Raw genomic sequence first — 23,750 nt, forward strand, 5'->3', positions numbered from 1 at the left:
CCTTATAGCTCACGTTTTCTAGACCTTAAGTAATTTTTGTTGCTCTTCTCTGGATCTTCTCCAATTTCTCTACATCTTTCTTGAAATGTGGTGCCCAGAACTGGACACAATACTCCAACTGAGGCCTAATCATTGCAGAGTAGAGCTGAATAATGACTTCTCGAATCTTGCTTACAACACTTTTGTTAAGTGTTTGCTCACAACACTTCCCAGAATCATGTTTGCTTTTTTTTGCAACAGAGTCACACTGTTGACTCATATTTAGCTTGAGGTCCACTATGACCCCTAGATCCATTCCTACAGTACTCCTTCCTAGACAGTCACCTCCCATTCTGTATGTGTGAAACTGATTGTTCCTTCCTAAGTGGATATGTAGATTGTACTGGGTTTTTTGCCCTTAGGTATGATGTCCATCTGTTTGCACTTGGAAAGGAAGATGATGTCAGTTTGGATCTGTGCGAGTTTCTTTGTGAAGTTGATGGATTTCCACTCCATACAGCTGAACGCAGTGCCTTGCCTGTCCAGAAGCGTCAGAGGGTAGCCGAGTTAGTCTGTACAGGATAAACTTAAAAAACAAAAATGGTCTGGTAGCACTTGTATACAAAACATGTAGTTGGTATCATGAGCACAGCTCACTTCTTCAGATGACCGGAGTTTTGAGTTTAGGATGTGAAGACCCAAAATAAATAGGGGAGAAGGAAGAGGGAGGAGGGAAAAAAGGAGGGGGCGGGAAACAAGGAGCAGAGGGTATGAAAATATCAAAGAGAGAAACAAGTAGGCAGAACTGGTAACCTATAAGCACCTAAAGATTGGATAGTTAAAAGAAGCAGATAAAGATCATCCGATAGCAATTAGATAGGAAGAGTCCTAATGCAAGAATCTACACAGACAAAGGGCTGTTGGCATATTCATTGAATGTTAGGTTAATAATGTCCCAGCCATCCGTTATAACATAGATCAAATTACTGGATGTGCAGTTGAATGATCCGCTGATTTGGTAGCTTATGTTGTTGGCTCTAATAATGAATTTGCTTTTATAGATGTGTGGGCAGAGTTGGCACTGCAGCTGCTGCAGGGCTGGGTTCCTGGATGCTTATGATGTGGTTGTGAAGCATGGCTACCGGAAAGAATTTCTTTCAGGTTGGGGGGTTGTCTGTAAGTGAGAATAGGCTTTTCCCACAAGGCCTCTGAGAGTGAGGGATCATTTTCCAAGATGGGTTGCACGTTGTATATAATGTGTTGGAGGGGTTTGGGTTGTGGAATGTAGGTAATAACAAGTGGAATTCTGTTATTTTCTCTTTTGGGTCTGTCTTGAAGTAGTTCATGTCTGGGTACTTTTTTGGCTCTGCCGATCTGTTTTTTCACTTCTCCAAGTGGGTATTTCAGTTTTAGGGATGCGCTATAAAGATCCTGTAGGTGTTTGTCTCTGTCTGAGAACAGTTATCGAGCCAGTTATGCACCCACCTTATAGCAGCCCCATCTAAGTTGTATTTATCTCATTTATTGATAAGGAGGTCATGCGAGACCATATCAAATGCCTTACTAAAGTCAAGGTATACCATGTCCACTGCTTCTCCCTTATCCACAAGACTTGTTATCCTATCAAAGAAAGCTATCAGATTGGTTTAACATGATTTGTTCTTTACAAATCCATGCTGGCTGTTCCCTATCACCTTATTTTCTTCTAGATGTTTGCAGATGAATTCCTTAATTACCTGCTCCATTATCTTTCCTGGCACAGAAGTTAAACTGACTGATCTGTAGTTTCCTGGGTTCCTTTTTATAGATGGACACTAGATTTGCCTTTTTCCAGTCTTCTGGAATCTCTCCCGATTTCCATAACTTTTCAAAGATGATAGCTAAAGGCTCAGATATCATCTCGATCGGCTTCTTGAGTGTTCTAGGATGCATTTCATCAGGCCTTGGTGACTTGCAGACATCTAACTTTTCTAAGTAATTTTTAACTTGTTCCTTTTTTATGTTACCTTCTAAATCTATCCCATTTCCACTAGCATTCACTATGTTAGGCATCTCTTCACCATCAAACTTCTTGTTGAAGACTGAAACAAAGAAGTCATTAAGCACCTCTGCCATTTCCAAACTTCCTGTTATTGTTTCTTCCTCCTCACTGAGCAGAGGGCCTACCCTGTCCTTGGTGTTCCTGTCCACGGATGCTGCCAGACCAGAGCATGCTGGACTAGAGAGGTTCAACCTGCGGGTAAGTTCACGGAGGACAAGTCTATCAATGGCTATTAGCAAGGCTGAGCACAGATGGCGTCCCTAACTTCTGCCAGATGCTGGGAATGGGCAACAGGGGATAGGTCACATGATTCTCTCTGGGGCACTTGGCATTCACCAATATCAGAAGACAAGATGCTGGGCTAGATGGACCTTTGGTCTGACCCAGTGTGGCTGTTTGTATGTTTTAGTGAAAAGTGTTAAATTCTCCTACTGGACAACTATGCACTAACCTCCCACAACATCCAAAGGTAATCTTTCCTTACCTGTGGTAATTTTCATACTGGATTCTTTGCTCATATTTCCCAGTTGAACAAGTATATGATATTTTCCTCCTGGCTCCAGCTTTTTAATGGTGTATTCTACTGTGCTGTTCCGAGTTTTCACCTTGTAGATTTTATCTGTTTTTTTAATTAAATCTTTCACTGCGACAACGTATAGCTGCAGGGAAGAAAAGGACACAGAGTGAACAACAGACGCTCCTACTTCCCATTCAGTGGCTGGTGATACAAAATGGTAGTTAGCACACAAGACCACATTTGAACCACATTTAACAACATTTTCTATATGCTGGAAACCTGTGAAGCCAAGTGGGCTTTCCAACTTCTTACAGCACATTATCAGCAGATGGCCCAACATCCGAACGCTATTTACTGACAAACTAAATCTAGCAGCTGGGAATAAGATGGGAAAGAAAAGTTTGCACTGTGTTGTATTTCAATGTAAAATACAATCTTTTGCTATTTTTACATTCAAATTGACATTCCAGTTTTACAGGGAGGATTCATAGCTCCTGTATTATTATAGCTACAATAGTATTATCTGATTTTTATCACACTTTTCAGGAGCAGATCAGTATCATCTCAAAGAACTTTATAAAGGAGGTTGGCATCATTATTCTCATTTTACAGTTGGGTGAAGTCACCCAAAATCACTGAGGCCAGGTCTACACTAAAGGGGAAGGTTGAATAAAGATACACAACTCCAGCTATGTTCATTATGTAGCGGGAGTTGACTTACCATGATTCAAGTTTCCCCACCATCCCCAAAGCGAGAGGCCAACAGGAGCAAACACTCCTATTGGCTCCCTTACTCCTCACAGGAACAGGAGTACTGGCTGCCCACTGGGGGTGCCCTCTGAGTTCAATTTAGCGGGTCTTTACTAGACTTGAAAGTTGAATTCTACATTGACTTCAGTGGTGTTAGGTCTGAGTTATCCCAAAGCAAATAAGAATAGAATCTGAACCACTAAAATGCGGACTGCTCTCCATTCATAGAGCACTTGATCTTATCATTAGAGCGGATCTCTCCCAAATGGATCTGTTACTGAGTTGAGTAACATTTTCCACTGGCATGTCACGTGCGCAAAAATATTACCATATCCTGGTCAGGCGAATCATAGGGCGACTCCCACTTGATGACAGCAAATGTCTTTCTGGTGAGCACTGAATGCAGGTGCCGAGGAGGAAGCCTGTTGTCTGGTATCATCTTCACCACAATGTAGTCGGAAGGTGGTCCTTGGTACGGAGACATTACTCGGACCTTGAAGTGACAACATGCTGGTTAATAGCAAGTCTTAAGGCATCAGTACCACATATTAGCCCAAGCTGTAGGTGTGCAAAGAATAAATAGAAAACCATCCTACCAGAAACAAGTATTGCTCGTCCTTGTTCACGATCACAGTGATGTTGTGTAAAGTCGTACTGGTGTTCTGAGGGCTTCTATATAGTTCTAGGAACGACGTAGCATAGAAAACACCATAGACCTGCAAAGTAGAACAAAAAAGAAGCTATTCCGCTGCTCTGTGGCTGTACGGGATATAAGCTACCAAATGACCCAAACTATCTGTTTAAATCTAGGGTCATGCATTACTGCCTAGGACAAAAGAGGTTCTGGAAATGCAGCAGGAGGTCCAACCTCCCTCCCTTTGAATAAGAACATAAGAACGGCCAACGGTCCATCAGCCCAGGGTCCTGTTTGCCAACAGCAGACCAATGCCAGATGCCCCAGAGAGTGAACACAACAGGGAATCCTCATGTGATCCCTTTCTTGTCACCCATTTCCAGAAAAACAGAGGCTAGGGACACCACTCCTACCCATCTTGGCTAATAACCATTGATGGACCATGAATCTATCTAGCTCTTTTTTGAACCCTGTTAAAGTCCTAGTCTTCATCATCTATAACCACCTGAGGTCACAGCATTATGTTGTAGTTTGAGGTGGACGGGATCCTGTCCTTTGGAGGAGACTTAAAACTTTGGTCCAGACCAACTGGTGTCATGAAAGATCATATGGAACCTTTCATACATCAGAGGAGTCAAATGTATATTACAGGTGTCCAAATTACCATGGGCATCCACAGTCTGCCTCAATTCCCTAGCTGCAAGCTGCCTTCTTCACTCCCTGTCTTTAACTGCTTTGATCTGTTTTGCTTCAGGTATCTACCAAAGATGGCCATATGCCTTCGCAAAGGTCTCATCCACTTTCACTAATCCTACTCAAGACCAGAAAACCTACTCAAAGCCAGGACTTCTCTCATTCAGGGGGCCTAAGCTACAGTAAATGGCACTGGATTATCACAGTTTATTTTTTATTTTGCTTGTATCAAGATAATATCAAGGCCTGGCTCCTATTGTGTTGGGTACAAATATATGAACCAAAGAGAGTGGATACATGATGTGATGTGCATGAATTTTCAGATGTGTTTTGCAGAGTCTGTGGTGCGAATCACTATAAAGGTGCAAAGTTCACCATGTTTTTCGTACGGGGCAGGACTGGATGTCCACACAAACCCATCAAATATTCTGTCTGAATGGCTTATGGCCTGAGATTCTAAGGCTAAAATGAGGACAAGTTGTGACTGGTAAGAAGGGAAGGAAGCCTTACAACATTCCTTGGTCCAGTCCAGGTACACTCCACAGCAGTCTGATTGATGGCTTTGGCTTTGAGGCTTGGCGACGGGGGTCTTGTACCGCTGGTCACAACATGTGCAAAAGACAAAGGGCTGTCACCCAGTGCAGTCTTGGCCCAAGCAGAAATTTCGTATGGCGTGTGTGCCGTCAGATTACCCACTAAACAAGAAGAGAGAGTTGAGCCACTGGACTAAGCAAATTATTTGTAATCACTCAGACAGTAGATAAATATTTAATAAACATTAAGTACTAATACACAGTCATTAGGCTAGTTGGGTTTTTTTACTTGCATTCACTAGGAGTAATTTTTAATACAGTCACACCTGGGAATGTCACTTAATTAAAACAGTGGATCCTGACAGTAAATGGCAAAGATTTCACCTTAACCGATTATCAGGGCCACGTCTGATTAGCCTCAGTGGTGCTATGATCCGAATCTGAGAAGGTATCAATTTCTAAGCTGCAGTCTTAATACCACAGTGAAGTGGTCAACCTGATCTAGCCAATCTGGTCTTGAAGACATCTAAATTGGATAAAATAAATCTGCACGTACTCATGAGATGCAAAATTGCACCTGCTTTGCTCCCTATGTCTAGCCACAACAGGAGCCAGGGTCTGAAAATCTGGATCTTTCTTTGGCATTTTCAGTAGATTTTTCTTCTTGTCTTTCCACTTCATATATAAGCCTTCCTCCTTCCCAAAGTGATTCAGGTGCATATTGTGGGGGAGAACAGGGAGCAGCAGAGGCAGAACTCTGCACATCCATGGGTGCAGGTTCCTGTTCTGGCAGTGCATGGAGGAAGAATGAGGATGCAGGTTCACGACAAACCCTCCTCCACCCCCCAGAATCCTGTGAAAGGAAAGGGGCAGGGATTACATGTGCCACTGTCACCCAGAGTCTGGGGGCTTCATGATCACGAGAATCCCAAGTTACTGGGGGTTTTCACAAGTGTCAAGGATTTGTAGCTCAGCCCTGAAATCATTTGCTCACCAGAATAATTCATACTCACATGAGTAATCTTCCTAAACTATGGACTATTCAGTTGAGCAATAGTTGCAGAAAAAGCCTGAACTACCAGTACCGGCTTATCGGGATGTCCCAGACAAGTGGGCTCCAGCTACAAGTTTTACCTCTTTGTGCTGACTTTTCTCCATCTAGGAACAAAGTCCTTTTTTCCTGCCTATGGGTATCAAACGTCCAGAAGATGTTCACAATATAACCAGTCACCTGTCAAGGACAAACACCGCACAGAATGGATGAGCCGTTTGCTATGCTGTTTTAAGCCTTTGGGTGGTATTTCCTGTAACAACTGAGGGAATTGGTACAGTCAAAGAAGGAGCTTATTTACCCTCCCCAAGGCACTATCTCTAGGGCTATTTGAAATAGCTATTCTGCATCTTCAGAGCAAGCCCGTTATATTGAAATATAATGGGCTCGCTAATCTGACGTCCCTGTAAACCTCATTGCACGATGGATAAGGGACATTTCAGAATAGCACCTTATTTCAAAATTTGGCACTGTGTAGACAGCACCAGATTTTGAAATAAGCCATTTTGAAATAACATTGAAATAAGCTACACAATCTGTGTAGCACAAATTGCATAGCTTATTTCGAGGTAAGGGTGCTGTGTAGATGCACCCTGGGTGTCTCAATCCATTCCCCATCTCTCCTCCCTAAGGGACAGAGGCACTGTAATGGGATGGGGACATGAGAGAAACCAGGTTGAAGAAAAAAGTCTGGGTATTTTTAATAGAGCTGGTCAGGAGTTTTAGTCAGAAAATGTTGATTTGTTGAAATTGAAACTGTTTGCAAGAAGGCGTCTGTGTCATCGAATCTCCCAAATTAAAAAACAACAAAACTTTCTGAAATGAAATTTTTCACCTTTTTATTCCAAACAGTTTTTGTTTAAAAAATTTTAGTTTAGTTCTAAGAAGCTAAAATAAAAACTTAATACTGAAATAAAAACCATGAGGAATTCTGCAGATATAGACTCACCTGGTTACCCCCTTTGAGAATTGAAATAAAACTTTTTTAAATCCAGCGTATGAAATATTTTGATTGTCTCCATCTGAAATGTGTTTTTCATATTATCAGTTCCTACTTTTTTTGAGATTTTTACTTTTTTCCCCCATTTCGAAATGGGACAATTCTCCCTTCCCCGCAAAAAATCTCTCTAGTAGGATAGGAAATCTGTTTCCCTCAGATTTTTAATGGCAAAGGCATGGGGAAGCTATTCTTTGTTATTGCTTTACTGGCTAGTTCTTACATAGAATTGCAACACAGACAAATATCTATCAAACAATTTATAGTACATACAGTAAGTACAGGTAACTTTGTTGTAATCTGAGTGAAAACTGACTATTCGGGACAAAAAAAGGCCCACTTCTCAGTCTTCCTTTTGAAACTCTCTAGGGGTATATCTACACTACCAACCTAGTTCGAACTAGGGTGGTAATGTAGGCAACCGGAGTTGCAAAAGAAGCCCGGGATTTGAATTTCCCGGGCTTCATTTGCATAAAGCTGGGCGCCGCCATTTTTAAATGTCCGCTAGTGCGGACTCTGTGCCGCGCGGCTACATGCGGCACGGACTAGGTAGTTCGGACTAGGCTTCCTAGTCCAAACTACCGTTACTCCTCGTTACTCCTCGAGTAACGGTAGTTTGGACTAGGAAGCCTAGTCCGAACTACCTAGTCCGTGCTGCGTGTAGCCGCGCGGCACGGAGTCCGCACTAGCGGACATTTAAAAATGTCGGCGCCCGGTAATATGCAAATGAAGCCCGGGAAATTCAAATCCCGGGCTTCATTTGCAACTCCGGTTGCCTACATTACCACCCTAGTTCGAACTAGGGTGGTAGTGTAGACATACCCTAGGAAACATCCATCTCACGTAGACTTACCTTTCCACATGAGATGGAATGATGTTAGCCCACAGCATAAGGAAGTGTCATTAATTTTCTAAATTACAAGGCAGATATAGTCCTGCCAGCATCCTCTGCCTTTTATATTGGATCTGGAACCCTCTCATTACATAGTAAATACCAGACTGAGGCAAAGTACTTACAAATTAACAATTAAATAATTCTTTCAACAAAATCCCAAATCTTTGGGGTTGGCCATATATTTGCTTTCAAGCCACATGATTTGCTTATCTTGCGGACAAGTAATTTGTCTGAACAAGATTAAGATTGTTGTTCTCTTTTATGTTCACAGTGTTGTTGTAGCCATGTTATATAACAAATGTTTATCCTGCCAAATATTTATAACTTTCATCTAGCTCTGTTCTGGTTCTAGCCAGGAAGTTCTGACATTACCTTAATATCAGTGTCAACTTTTAGGGTGAAACTTATGGAGTTTTCGTTGCAACTTTCAATATGTATGGTTGGCGGCGGAATGACTAAAGGGAAAGGAAGAAATAGACATGAATTCTACATTGAAAACTTAAAACACAATCCTATTTTTATGCAGCTGGATAAATGCAGCTTTTGATTACTACCCTGAAGGTTTTTCCAACTGTTTCCCCATCTATAAAAGTTGCTAGAATCTTTCCCATCCCTGCTCCTACAGAAACCTGATGGAGTAGTGTGTTGAAGCTTGTAAGGTATATCTTGAAAAAAAGTTACTGTTTTAACCCGGGTTGCATAAATGCATGGGATCCTACACACTCGCCATTCTAAAGTGCAGGCCTATGCTTTCCTGTCTTTCTAGCCACAGGGTGAAGGACAGAATGGATCACATGCAGGTTTTGTGTTGCTTCTCAGTTCAAACAAGCAATTATTTGCTCTTGCAACTCCTGAAGTTTGCACTGACTTCAATGAAGCAGAATCAGAGCTGTATTGAGAAAGATACAAGTACAGGTTGGACCTCCCTGGTCTGACACCCTCAGGACCTGAGCTGTCCTGGACCAGTGAGTTTCCAGACCAGGGGAGGTCAGTGCTCCCCTGCTGGCTGCACTGCTCCTGGGCTTCGGCCTGTGCTCCCCACCCTGCTGCCCCAAAGTGTTTGCCGGGGTTAATGGCCGGGGCCACCCCCAGCTGCTGCTGGCCCTGCTGCACCGGGGGTCCCCCAGCCTCGTCAGTCACCAGGCCCCACTACTGGGTCAATCCCACCACTGCTGGGAATTCCAGCTGCCCGCCTTCGCCAGCCCCACTTCAGCTGGGGGTTCCCCAGCCAGGAGGCCCCACTAATGCCAGGGGTTCTCTGTCCAGAGCAGGGAGGGCTCCCCAGATGCCACCTGGCCCAGCCAGGGCTCCCCAACCCCCGTGTTGCTCCCACCTCTGGGACTCTTTGGTCCAGCAACATCCGTGGCCTTGCTGGACCATGAATGTTGTCAGACCAAGTTCTGGATTTGGGAGGTTCAGCCTGTTCCAGTAACACATTGCTTCCAAGAGGCCCAACTGACTTGGTACTTTCCTTGAAGGAAAATGTAATAAATAGCAGGATGCATGGAAAACACCTCGTTGCAGTCTTGTCTTACTTCCCTTCTGCCCCTATCTTTTCTGTTTAGATTGCTATCGTGTCTGCTTGGTGTCGTAAAATAAGCCTTCCCTCCCAGCAGCAGTGGCGAGGCAAACTGTCCTCTCTGCTACAAAAAGGCTCAGTTGTGGAAGGAAAGATACACATCTGCCTCCGAATGCATTAAGATAAGACCTGTTTTATAGTCAACATTACATGATGGGGCCTGTACTTTAGAATAATGGGTAAGCACAGGAGAATGAGGTTATAGACAGCAGAGCTGGTTGACAAATTCAGATGAAAATAAAACACAGATGAAAACTGTTGTAATTAATTCCTCCTCCATTTTCCCAACTAGTTCTACTGATTAGTTTACTGGTTGCAGTTCGTGTTACCAAGGATACTGCATTTTCAGTGGCACAGACTCCTCTTCCCTGTCTTTGTTACAGTGGGGAGAGAGCACTTAGATCTAACAATTTAATGCTGAACTTTAAAAAAGGACACTGTCAGCAATTTAGGAGTGAAAATATAGGTTTGTTTTAAAATAGTTATTTAAAATCTAATATGTTAAATGATTGCATGATTTTTAAAAATGCAACAGAAATAAGGTTTTGTTATTGTAATTAAACATGACCCTGCAAGGTCTGCATTGAAACATTGTTCTAGTGCATCGGTTCCCAAACTGGGAGGCATGCCGAAATTCCAGGGGGGGCTCGAGGCAACCCAGCCCCCTCCTGCCATCAATTCCTTTTTTTTTTTGCTCAATAAGTTTTGCTGCTATGGGGTGGGGGAGGGGCGGGCATGAGGGTTTCTCAAAAATCAAAAAGGGGGTGTGATGCCGAAAAGTTTGGGAACCACTGTTCTAGAGCATGAAAATGTGAATGAAACTGACTAGTCTACGTTTACAATCCAAGCTACTTGAAACACAGAATACAAAATCAACAGAACTTAATCTCAACAAACTAGATTTTAAAGTCTTTCAGTATGAATAACCAAAGGTTTTATTAAAAGGAAAAACTATGTAGCACTTTAAAGACTAACAAGATGGTTTAATAGCTTTCGTGGGCCTCGAGCTTCCATCCAGGATACACCATACACAATCGTCTATAGTCAAGTCCTTAGGTACAACCGCATCTGCTCTAATCCCACTGACAGAGACCAGAAACTTCAAGATCTCTACCAAGCATTTGTAAATCTCAATTGCCCACCAAGGGAAATAAAAAAACAAATTGAAAGAGCCAGACGAATACCCAGAAACCATCTACTTCAAGATAGGCCCAAGAAAACCAACAGTAGAACACCTCCTGTCATCACCTATAGCCGCCAACTTAAACCCCTCCAATGCATTATCAATAACCTACAACCTATACTGGAACAGGATGCTACACTCTGAGGGTATGTCTACACTACAGAGTTAGTTCGAACTAATTTAGTTCGAATTAGTTAATTCGAACTAAGCTAATTCGAACTAACGCGTCTAGAACTAAAAACTAGTTCGAATTAGCGTTTTGCTAATTCGAACTAGCATGTCCACATTAAGTGGACCCTGAACAGGGCTTAAGGATGGCCGGAAGCAGTGCTGGCAGGGCATCAGAGGAGGACTTAGAGCGTGGAGATGCTCTCTCAGGCTAGCCGAGGGCTGCCCTTAAAGGGACCCGACCCCCACCCCGGATAGACAGTTCTCAGGGGTTCCCCGCTTGAAAACCAGTCCTGGCTTGGAGTGCCCGGAGTGCCCACACTGGGCACATCACAGCACTCGGCCATCAGCCCGGCTGCACTTGCCGCAGGCAGCCATCTGGAGAGAGGGAGCAATTGGGGGGCTGCAGGAGAGATTCCACCCCCAGAAGCCCGCAGAGCCAGCCCAGTCCTCCCCATCGGGGGCGCGTACCCCATTCCTCCCTCACCTCCTTCCACTTACCCTTCCCTAGCCCCTTTTCTTGATGTACAAAATAAAGGACAATTGTGTTCAAAAATGGAATCTGTCTTTATTGAACAAAACTGGGGGAGACTGGGAAAAGGAGGTGGGAGAGGGGAAGAGAGAGGCTGGGAGAGGGGAGGGCAACTACAATGATCAGGGGTTGGCAACAGGTCCCATATGAAGAGAGGCTAAAGAGACTGGGACTTCTCAGCTTAGAAAAGAGGAGACGGAGGGGGGACAGGATAGAGGTCTCTAAAAGCAGGAGTTGGGTGGAGAGGGTGCATACAGAAAAGTTCTTCATTAGTTCCCATAAAGAAGGACTAGAGGACACCAAAGGAAAGGAATGGGTAGCAGGCTTCAAACTAGTAACAGAAAGTTGTTCTTCACAAAGCAAAGAGTCAACCTGTGGAACTCCTTGCTGCAGGAGGCTGTGAAGGCTACAACTAGAACAGACTTTAAAGGGAAGTGAGATGAAGTCATGGAGGTTGGGTCCATGGAGTGCTATTAGCCAGGGGGTAGGAGTGGTGTCCCTGCCCAAGGTTTGTGGAAGGCTGGAGAGGGATGGCACGAGACAAATGGCTTGGTCACTGTCTTCGATCCATCCCCTCCAGGGTCCCTAGGGTTGGCCGCTGTCGGCAGACAGGCTACTGGGCTAAATGGACCTTTGGTCGGACCCAGTACGGCCATTGTAAGCTCAGGGCTCAGGGTCGGGGGTCTCAGTGGACCCCCTTGATTTTCATGCATGCCTGCTCCTGAGTGGCCAGGCTGGCAGCTCTCCTGCCCAAGCTGGCCACTTTCCTGTGCCTAGTGCGGAGATCGTGGACAAGGTCCACGATGTCAGCACTAGCCCAGGCGGGTGCCTGCCTCTTGCGGTCCCGGGCAAGCTCCCGGGAGCCGCCAGCCTGGTCCCGGGAAGAGGGGGAGAGCTGGGGGGCATCGGGTGGCTGGCTCGATCCGTGCCAGGTGCAGGGTCTGCTGGCTGGGTGCTGGCAGGCTTGCACCTGGCACGGGCACCGTAGCCAGCCTGTGCCCCTTTAAGCGGTCCGGGGCCGGGAGGGGGGCATAGAGTTTCCCTTGTGTTGGCCAGAGTGGCCACCAGGGAAACCTGGGGAGGGCTAGCCTCCCACTAGTTCGAATTAAGGGTCTACACAGCCCTTAATTCGAACTAGCTAGTTCGAATTAGGCTTAATCCTCGTAAAATGAGGTTTACCTAGTTCGAACTAAGTGCTCCGCTAGTTCGAATTAAATTCGAACTAGCGGAGCGCTAGTGTAGCGCCTATTAAAGTTAGTTCGAACTAACGTCCGTTAGTTCGAACTAACTTTGTAGTGTAGACATACCCTGGGAGACTCTGGGGACAGACATGGGTCTGTCTCCTATAGACAACCACCTAACCTCAGGAAGATTCTTACCAACAACCACACACCACGTTAATACCAACCCTGGAACTTTCCCTTGCAACAAACCCCATTGCCAACTTTGTCCACATATTTACTCTGGTGACACCAACACTGGACCTAACCATGTCAGTTATATGATCAAGAACACATATTCCTGTTCATCCAGAAATATAATTTATGCCATCATGTGCCAACAGTGTCCTTCTGCTATGTATATTGGACAGACTTCTTAGACACTTCGCCAAAGAATTAAAGCCCACAAATCAGACATCTTCACAAGGAAAAACCAGTTGCTTTTCATTTCAATCTACCTAGACATAGTCTTAACGACCTTACTACATGCATCTTACTTCAAAGAGACTTTAACACCAGATTACAGAGGGAAACTTCAGAACTTTCATTCATGCTTACATTTGACACTTTACGAATGGGCCTTAACAAAGATGATAATTACCTTAACCATTACAAAGATAGCTTCCCTACTTATCACCCCTGATTAGCCTTCATTGACTCATAAATAGCTATTCTCTCCCTCCTTCTCCTTCTCCCTCAGCTCACCTTCTGTACTAAATCTGATTTGTCAGTTTAATAATGTGTTCACTTTTTTTCATTGTATTCCTTTGGTATATATGGTCATGCCAATTCTCTTCCAGAATATGATCTGAGGAAGTGGGTCTGGCCCATGAAAGCTCATCACCTATTAAGCCATCTTGTTAGTCTTTAAAGTGCGACACGGTTTTTCCTTTTGTTTTAGCAAGATCAGACTAACAGAGCTACCTCTCTATCACTATTCAAATATTTTATTAGTAACAGGAGTATGGAATTTTGTTGTCTATAGCTATGATTTTTAATTTGAAATACTGTTTTTAAGGTATAAATGCTATAGATCTTGCATTGTCTTGGTTTTTATACACAGTACAGTAAATTCAGTACAAATATTAAATCACCAGGGAAAAGACAGAAAACTACTATTCATCTTAATGCTTATGTTCTAGGGTTTTTTTCTGTCTTGTCTAAGTTTCTTTTAAATTGAAATGTATAAAAATGTTTACCTTTGCCTTTCATGGTGGTTATGGATTTGGAATCACTCCAGTTTCCTACACCCCGACTAGTTACCGCAGCCACCTTTTTCAAATGAGAAGGTTAGTTACAATTTTATAATGAGAACAAAGAATGAGCTTAAAAAGAGTTACTAGTAGAATGGAGCTGATGAGAAATGGACTTTGAAACAAAACAAATTACTTGGTAATATAAACAGAGATAAAGCAGACCTGCTTAGAGTTAATTAAAGTAATCTATTGAGATACATCACAGATAATAGTATATGGCGAGATCTTTACAAAAAGCATGTAAAATAAGGATGGCTGGAAAAATTCTGCTCAGTATAACCTAACACAACTCCTATGAAACCCATGCCTGCAGAGAATTTGGCCCCAATGATTTATTTAGAAAATGTCCTATAGACAGAAGGTATAGAACATATCTGAAAAAGCATCTGCTTCTTGCACACACGGGATTCCACAAGCAACAGTAAGAATAACGTTGATTCATGACAATTGAATCCTGCTATCTGAATGGCCATTGCTATCAATGAGAGTTTAGTTACGTGGAAAATTGGCAGATTAAGCTGTACTCATTGCAGTGTTTGTGTTACAGGTTTTCCTCTCAAACTCAATTTCGATCTGATTTTAATTTAGCTTTAAGCCTTCCCTAGCATCTCTGCTGACCCATCCTCAAGAAATAAAGGGCTAAAAGGGATCTTGCAATGTCATCTAAGTGCAGCTGCCTGCATGAAGGCAGGACCAATTAAACCTAGATCATCCCTGGAAAATGCATGTCCAACCTGTTCTTAAAAATCTCCAGCTGATGGCGATTCCACAACCTCCCTTAGAATCTTGTTCCAGGGATTAACTATTTCTAGTTCAAAATGTTTTCTGTTATCTAACCTAAATCTCCCTTGCTGCAGATTAATCCCATTATTTCTTGTCCTGCTTTCAGTGGACAGAGACAATTGATCACAGTCCACTTTACAACAGCCCTTAACATGTCTGAAGACTGATATCAGGCCCTCTCCCTTTCTTCTTTCTTTCTATAGCCAAAGTTGTCTCTGTTCTATATCACACGCAACTGGAGTGACGTCAGAACTGTGATATCTGTGGATGAATTTTAAAACTGACACCTGGGCTTCTTGGATGTGGTGGAAATCCCAGGACAGAATGTAAGCCTTTAGTTTTGCCTTTTCTTGTCAGCACACAATGAAGGAGTCAGCAAACATGCGGGCCTCCTATGTGCTTTAGCTATCTCAACTTGTTCCTGGGGCACTAGCCTGTCATTTAGCTGTGCAGTGCTCAGGCCTCCCAGTAAAAGAAAAGAACCTGAGAATGCACCTAGACTCACTGGCTTTTCACATACTCACTCTTAGTGTGTATAATTTGTTGATCTGCAAGTTCTCAATTTCGGTATAGTTCTTGCTGGCTCTAAGTGAGGACCATTCCTTGGAGCCATTTCTACTGTATTCCACCTAACAGAATGAAAACAAAAGGGTCACAATCAACAATACCATAGCATAGGATGCTGGATGGATGGTTAGCTTTACAGTACCATGGCATGGACCATTAAAACCCAACAGGTGCCAGAAATCCAATCCCCAATCTGAATGCTCAGATGAGGGAGGAGACAGGGGACACAGTCCACATCTAATCAAAACCAAACAATTCTACACCCTCCCCATCTAATCTCAATCCAGAGATGGAGAGAGAACCCTTTCTATGAGGAACCCTTTACTATGTGGAACCCTTTCTACTGAGAGAAAAAAGCCCATAGCTGCATTTTTCCCAAATGAGAGCCTGGGACACACAAGAACGTATGCCAAATATCAGAGGGGTAGCTGTGTTAGTCTGAATCGGCAAAAGTGATGACCTTATAGACCTTATAGACTAACAGATTTATTGGAGCATTAGCTTTCGTGGGCAAAGACCCACTTTTAAAGAAATGTATGGAAGATTCCCCTCTGTTCTCCTATATCGTGTGCACCTTGGTCTTTATCAATGGTCAGCAAGACTATTAGCTACATTCATCAAATAAAAACTTAATTTTTATTAAAGAACGAATACAAGCTCCATCTTACCAACACTGACAAGTATAAAAGTTGGATTTATTATGGGTAGAGGGGGAGAGAGCTACATGTTAAAGTTACCAAGTTTTTTTAACTTTTTAATTCTTTTTAACGCAAAGAGGAATCCATCCCCACAGAATTAGGGGCAATCTCTCTCTTTTCATATGTCTCTTCTTACTCCAACTCCTATAACCCTCAGTGCCAAAAGCCTAATTACACTATTTCGACTTCAGCTATGCAATTGACCTAGCTGAAGTTGCGTAGTGGAAGTTGCGTAGCTTAATTTGACTTTTTCCCTGCTGTGTAGACGTGCCCTGAGCCTTTAAGGTGTCACACTGTTTTTGCAGACAGACTAACATGTCTCCCCCTCTCAAATTAGTATGTGTAGAGGCACTTATTCATCTTCCTCATTACTTTTATGGACCTGGAAAAATATTTACATGATTTTTGCAATAACTGACTGTGTCTTCTGCTCTTGTTTGGGCTCAATCTCTCCTCACTGAGAAAATAGCTAATTTTGTCAAAGGACATGCTCAGACTCTGAATTATCTGAGCTGAAATTCACTCTCATTTCCAGTTCATTAAATTGTAAGCTCTGTGGGCAGGGACTATCCTTCTGTTCTGTGTTAGTACAGCGCCTACCACAAGAGGAGCTTCGTCCCTGACTATGGCTCTCAGGGGCTACAGCAGTGGTCTCCAACCTTTTTACACCCAAGATCACTTTTTAAATCTCCAAACAGGCGAAGATCTACCGCCCCGCCCCTTCCTTGAAGCCCCGCCCTCTCTATTCTCCTCCTGTCCATCACTTGCTATCCCCAGCCCTTACTTCACACTCTGATAAACAGTTTATTTTTAAATTATGTGATGTATACAATTAAAATCACATGTTTATAGTTATGAAATAAATGATCTGGTTTTTATTCATGCTATTTAAATCTAAAATGAAGCATTTAGAATTATACATTTTGTGGGGACAGAGTTCTGCGGCGGGGGGCAGGGAAGAGGGTGCTGGGAGGGCACAGAACAGGGTTCTGCAGCTGGGGACAGGATGCCAGAGGGGACAGGAATAGGGACAGAGTTCTGTAGCTAGGAACAGGAGAGTGTGGACAGAGTTCGGGGAGTGGGGACAGAGTTCGGGGAGTGGGGAGGGAAGTGGGGACAGAGTTAGGAGAGTGGGGACAGAGTTCTATGGCTGGGAAGTGGGGGCTAGGGAGTGGGGTGCCAGTGGAGGCAGAGTCCCCTTTATCTGCTTCCTCCCAGGATTCCCCTGCCCCCAAAGGGAAACCAGTGCGTGCCTGCCCCGGGGCTGACCCCACACAGGGAAGCTCCCCGCGCGCGCTTGCCTGGGGGCCGACCCTCCGGCGCAAGAAAACCCCGTGCGTGCGCCTCCCCTGGGGCTGACTCACCCTCCCGTGCGGTGCAGGGAGCCGATGCTGCCTCCCGCAGTACACCCAGCAGAGAAGCTAGCGCTACTTCCGGAATCGCCGGAAGTGGCGCTAAGCTGCAGGACTTCTGTCCATCCCCAGGAAGCCTACACTACCTCCATTTTCACTGGAGGTAGGTAGTGGGGCTTCTCGGGGGTGGGAGGGAAATGGGTGCAGGGCAGACAGGATGCCTCGCGATCGACTGGTCGAGGCCTCGCGATCGACCTGTCGATCAGGATCGACCTGTTGGTGACCACAGGGCTACATTAATACAGATAATAACTAACAGTAATAATTTAGGAAAACATTGTAGCACGTTTAAATCTCATTGATTTCCATGAGATTCAAGCATAGGTTTATAAGTGAACATGTGAGGAAGTGCTTTGCTGAATCAGGTCCTCTGTGCAAAGGGGCTCATGAGCTATGTTAAGGGCTTGAATAGAGCTGAAACTTCCAGCAGATGGGATGCATGCACTGGAGGCGACTCATACCTCTGGCCACTTCAGTCTCATGTGCACAAAACAGGTTTCTGTGCAACATAAAGTGGTGCACAGGCCTGGCAAGCAGGTGGCTTTCACCATGAGCAAACAGCTGCAGGTAGTTTCATTCAGAAGAATCGAATTCTCAAAGCCCTAAGCTTTAGGTCCTTTGCAGTGAGGAAGGAATCGTAGCCTCATGCCCGGCTCCCATTCAGCTTTGACTGAGGAGCACACTGCAGAATAATACGTACGATGTACTCTCGGATCAGGCCATGGGCAGACACGGGTGGAGCCCAGCGGCCGATCACCACGCCTTCCACCTCTTCCTTTAGAGACAGCTGAAGATGGAGAGGGGGATCTGGTACTACAAAAGAAACAAGCGTGTCAGTAACAGACTGGACAGAGAGGTCTGTTCATCAGAATCACAAAGGGAAAAAGTCAAGAGCACAGGCCCAGACATTAGGGTTCATCTACACTACAGAGAAGATCAAAGCTGCTGCTGTTGATCTTCCAGGGTTCAAATTAGCGAGTCAAGTGAAGACACGCTAATTCAAACTGAGATGGGCACTCTGGTTGATGCCGGTAGTCCTGCTTCCACGAGGAGTAAGGGAAGTCAAAAGAAGAGTCTTCTCCCTTTGACTTCCTGCAGTGTGGACAGCACAAAAAGTTCATAGACTCATATACTTTAAGGTCAGAAGGGACCATTATGATCATCTAGTCTGACCCCCTGCACAGTGCAGGCCACAGAATCTCGCCCACCCACTCCTAGAATAATCCTCTCACCTATATCTCAGATATTGAAGCCTTCAAATACTTTGAAGACCCCAAGATGCAGAGAATCCTCCAGCTGTGATCTGTACCCCATGCTACAGAGGAAGGTGAAAAACCTCCAGGGCCTCTGCCAATCTACCCTGGAGGAAAATTCCTTCCCGACCCCAAATATGGCGATCAGCTAAACCCTGAGCATGTGGGCAAGACTCACCAGCCAGACACCCAGAAAGTTCTCTATAGTAACTCCTATCATCCCTCCATTGACCTATTTCCCACTGATAATGAATGGTCAATTAGCTACCAAGATCATGTTATCTCATCTCCTTCATAAACCATCTCCTTCATAAACCCATCTAGTTTAATCTTGAAGCCAGATAGATCTTTTGCCCCCACTACTTCCCTTGGAAGGCCATTCCAGAACCTCACTCCTCTAATGGTTAGAAACCTTCGTCTAATCTCAAGTCTAAACTTCCTACTAGCCAGCTTATATCCATTTGTTCTTGTGTCCACATTGGTATTAAGCTTAAATAATTCCTCTCCCTCCCTGGTATTTATCCCTCTAATATATTTAAAGAGAGCAATCATGTCCCCCCTCAGCCTTCTTTTGGTTAAAGTAAACAAGCCAAGCTTCTTGAGTCTCCTTTCATAAGACAGGTTTTCCATTCCTCGGATCATCCTAGTGGCCCTTCTTTGTACCTGTTCCGGTTTGAATTCATCCTTCTTAAACATGGGAGACCAGAACTGCACACAGTATTCCAAATGGGGTCTCACCAATGCCTTGTATAATGGCACTAACACCTCCTTATCCCTACTGGAAATACCTCGCCTAATACATCCCAAGATCGTATTAGCCTTTTTCACGGCCATGTCACAATGGCGGCTCATAGTCATCCTATAATCAACCAGGACTCCGAGGTCCTTCTCCTCCTCCATTACTTCCAACTGATGTGCCCCCAGCTTATAACTAAAATTCTTGTTATTAATCCCTAAATGCATAACCTTACACTTCTCACTATTAAATTTCATCCTGTTGCTATCACTCCAATTTACAAGGTCATCCAAATCTTCCTGTATGATATCCCGATCCTTTTCTGAATTGGCAATACCTCCCAACTTTGTGTCATCCGCAAATTTTATCAGGACACTTCCACTTTTGGTGCCAAGATCAGCAATAAAAAGATTAAATAAAATTGGCCCCAAAACAGATCCCTGAGGAACTCCGCTAGTAACCTTCCTCCAACCTGACAGATCACCTTTCAATATGACCCACTGTAGTCTCCTCTTTAACCAGCTGCTTATCCACCACTCAACTTTCATATTAATCCCTATCTTTTCCAATTTAACCAGTAATTCCCCATGTGGTACTGTATCAAATGCCTTACTAAAGTTGAGGTAGATCAGATCCACTGCATTTCCTTTATCTAAAAATCTGTTACTTTCTCAAAAAAGGAGATCAGGTTGGTTTGGCACAATCTACCTTTTGTAAAACCATGTTGTAATTTGTCCCAATTGCCATTAACCTCAATATCCCTAACTACTTTCCCCTCCTTCAAAATTTTTTCCAAGATCTTGCATACTAAAGATGTCAAATTAACAGGCCTATAGTTACCCGGGTCGCTTTTTTTCCCTTTCTTAAAAATAGGAACTATATTAGCAATTCTCCAGTCAAATGGTACAACCCCGGAGTTTAGAGATTTATTAAAAAATTTTGCTAATGGACTTACAATTTCATGTGCCAGTTCCTTTAATATTCTTGGATGAAGATTATGTGGGCCGCCCGATTTACTCCCATTAAGCTGTTCAAGTTTGGCTTTTACCTCGGATATGGTAATATCTACCTCCATATCCTTAGTCCCATTTGTTATGTTACCATTATCCCTAAGCTCTTAATTAGCCTCATTAAAGACTGAAGCAAAGTATTTGTTTAGATATTGGGCCATTCCTAGATTAGCCTTAACCTCCACTCCAACCTTAGTAATTAGCGGTCCTATTTCTTCTTTTTTTGTTTTTTTCCTATTTATATGGCTATAAAACCTTTTACTATTGGTTTTAATTCCCTTTGCAAGGTCCAACTCTACCTGACTTTTAGCCTTTCTCACTTTGTCCCTACAAGTTAAGTTAATGTACTTTGACTTAAGCTACGCCGTTAACATAGATGAAGTTGTGTATCTTATTCAACCTTTTCCCGTAGTGTAGACATACCCTTAGGCCGTGTCCAGACTCAGGGGCTTTTTTGGGAAAAGTAGCCTTTTCCCGAAAAAACTTCCCCTGCGTCCAGACTCAAGCCGCGTTCTTTCGAAATTATTTTGAAAGAACGCGGCTTTTCTTTCGATGGCGGTAAACCTCGTTTCACGAGGAAGAACGCCTTCCTTCGAAAGTTCCTCTTTCGAAGGAAGGCGTTCTTCAATGTAAAGAGGCCGTCTTCGAAAGAGAGCATCCAGACTCGCTGGGTGCTCTCTTTCGAAAAAGCGGATTTCTCTTTCGAAAGATCCGCCTGCAGTCTAGACGCGATCTTTCGAAAGAAGCCTGCAGTCTAGACATAGCCTTAGTGAGCAGTGGATGCCCTACTGGAGTTTGGTTATTTTTATATCTAACTACCATGGAGCCAGTGGGCACAGGGGAATCAGTGTAAGAGTGCAACCCTCCTGTGGATCCTCAGCCAGCAGACTGCTCTTGGCAACATCAAGAGGAAGGGGCAACTCCCTCTTGCTCATGGGAAATCAGAGATCCACATGTGGGAGGCTGCCTTGTATGTGCAAGTCAGGGGAAGAAGAGAGGTTGGAAGAATGATCCAGGCACTGAATGTGTACTATGCATTCCTTGGAGATGCTGTAACTAGAGACGTCAGGGGGCTCTCCTTGCACCCTCTCCCCTATTCTTATCATGTAGTAGACAGAGAGCAGAGGACAAGTCTGAAGTGCAGACAATGCAGTGTTTACTGGAGTTAGTTTCCAAGCAAGCATATGCCAAAGCCCTTCACATCAGTCGGGCTTATCTCTCTACAGTGACAGAGTCTGCTCCCGTGTTCCATTCCTAGCTGTGACACTGCAGAGCCTAAATCCTCACCCCCCTGACATCCCCGAGTGTTTCCTGTGCCCCACCTCTCCATTTCCCTGTTCCCAATTCTCCCCTCCTCCTTCTTAGCAAGTCCAGTACTCCCGCAATTCCCACCTCATAATCTCACTCCTTATAACTTATGGTCATGCTGTTTGGGGGGGCGGGTCATGGATCTGGGTCTTCATCCAACTCTGTTGTACCCCATGGGAGGGGTAGGGCATGAGATTGCATTCTTGTCAGGTGCAGGCAGGAATTTTGCAGGTCTTTTAGTGTTTTACCTCCTCCCACAATCCCTCCTCCTTGCCCCTCCCAACTGGTTACTTGACCTTGGCTTGAGAGAGAAAGCCAAGCAACCTTCTAGTGTATGCTCCTGTATTACCATCCCACCACACCCTGCTCCATCTCTCATATCTTTTCACTCCATCTGCTTTTGGACAATGGTAACACACTGTCTTTGTTCTTCACACATATAAGAGGTAAATGTATCAATAGTCAAACCACAAATTAGGGATGCAAAATCCTGGTTAAAAAATTAACCGGCTAAACAGGATCTCACAGCAGGAGATGCTCCAGCCAGGTGAATGCTTATTGGGTATCTGGTTAACCCTTTACATCCCTACCCCAAATTCTATTTCAGGTTATGTCTACACTACAGCGCTAATTCGAACTAAGCTAATTCGAACTAACGCATCTAGAACTAAAAACTAGTTCGAATTAGCGTTTTGCTAATTCAAACTAGCATGTCCACATTAAGTGGACCCTGAACCGGGGTTAAGGATGGCCGGAAGCAGTGCCGGCAGGGCATCAGATTAGGACTTAGAGCGTGGAGCTGCTGCCTCAGGCTAGCCGAGGGCTGTGCTTAAAGGGACCCGACCCCCACCCCGGACAGACAGTTCTCAGGGGTGTCCCACTTGCAAAGCAGTCCTGGCTTGGAGTGCCCGGAGTGCCCACACTGGGCACATCACACCACTCGGCCATCAGACCAGCTGCACTTGCCGCAGGCTGCCATCTGGCGAGAGAGGGCAATTGGGGGGCTGCAGGAGAGCTTCCACCCCCAGAAGCCCGCAGAGCCAGCCCAGTCCTCCCCATCGGGGGCTCGTACCCCATTCCTCCCTCACCTCCTTCCACTTACCCTTCCCTAGCCCCCCTTCCTGATGTACAAAATAAAGAAAACGTGTGGTCAAAAATAGAATCTCTCTTTATTGAACAAAACTGGGGGAGACTGGGAAAAGGAGGTGGGAGAGGGGAAGAGAGAGGGTGGGAGAGGGGAGGGCAACTAAAATGATCAGAGGTTTGGAACAGGTCCCATATGAAGAGAGGCTAAAGAGACTGGGACTTTTCAGTTTAGAAAAGAGGAGACTGAGCGGGGATATGATAGAGGTCTATAAAAGCATGAGTGGGGTGGAGAGGGTGCATAAAGAAAAGTTCTTCATTAGTTCCCATAATAGAAGGACTAGAGGACACCAAAGGAAAGGAATGGGTAGCAGGCTTCAAACTAGTAACAGAAAGTTGTTCTTCACAAAGCAAAGAGTCAACCTGTGGAACTCCTTGCTGCAGGAGGCTGTGAAGGCTACAACTAGAACAGAGTTTAAAGAGAAGTGAAATAAAGTCATGGAGGTTGGGTCCATGGAGTGCTATTAGCCAGGGGGTAGGAGTGGTGTCCCTGCCCAAAGTTTGTGGAAGGCTGGAGAGGGATGGCACGAGACAAATGGCTTGGTCACTGTCTTCGGTCCATCCCCTCCAGGGTCCCTAGGGCTGGCTGCTGTCGGCAGACAGGCTACTGGGCTAGATGGATCTTTGGTCTGACCCAGTACGGCCATTGTAAGCTCAGGGCTCAGGGTCGGGAGTCTCAGTGGACCACCTTGATTCTCTTGCACACCTGCTCCTGGGTGGCCAGGCTGGCAGCTCTCCTGCCCTAGACGGCCACTTTCCTGTGCCTAGTGCAGAGGTCGTGGACGAGGTCCAAGATGTCCGCACTAGCCCAG

The 23,750-nt window shown here is 44.6% G+C and overlaps 1 protein-coding gene across 2 annotated transcripts in view; it reads right to left on the bottom strand.

Annotated features, from left to right (window-relative positions):
• Positions 1 to 23,750, bottom strand: part of LOC142824489 (sortilin-related receptor-like) — a 157,717-nt gene that overhangs the window by 12,439 nt on the left and 121,528 nt on the right. For both annotated transcript variants that reach the window (XM_075916502.1, XM_075916503.1), the window contains exons 36-44: positions 18,189 to 18,301; positions 15,336 to 15,440; positions 13,972 to 14,044; positions 8,463 to 8,545; positions 6,282 to 6,378; positions 5,125 to 5,309; positions 3,884 to 4,003; positions 3,616 to 3,780; positions 2,505 to 2,679 (exon numbers count right to left, since the gene is read on the bottom strand). In XM_075916502.1, coding sequence (XP_075772617.1) covers positions 2,505 to 2,679; positions 3,616 to 3,780; positions 3,884 to 4,003; positions 5,125 to 5,309; positions 6,282 to 6,378; positions 8,463 to 8,545; positions 13,972 to 14,044; positions 15,336 to 15,440; positions 18,189 to 18,301 — 1,116 coding nt within the window. The remainder of the gene's footprint in view (positions 1 to 2,504; positions 2,680 to 3,615; positions 3,781 to 3,883; positions 4,004 to 5,124; positions 5,310 to 6,281; positions 6,379 to 8,462; positions 8,546 to 13,971; positions 14,045 to 15,335; positions 15,441 to 18,188; positions 18,302 to 23,750) is intronic.

Source organism: Pelodiscus sinensis, unplaced genomic scaffold (assembly GCF_049634645.1).
Source record: "Pelodiscus sinensis isolate JC-2024 unplaced genomic scaffold, ASM4963464v1 ctg35, whole genome shotgun sequence".
Classification (NCBI taxonomy): domain Eukaryota; kingdom Metazoa; phylum Chordata; order Testudines; family Trionychidae; genus Pelodiscus; species Pelodiscus sinensis.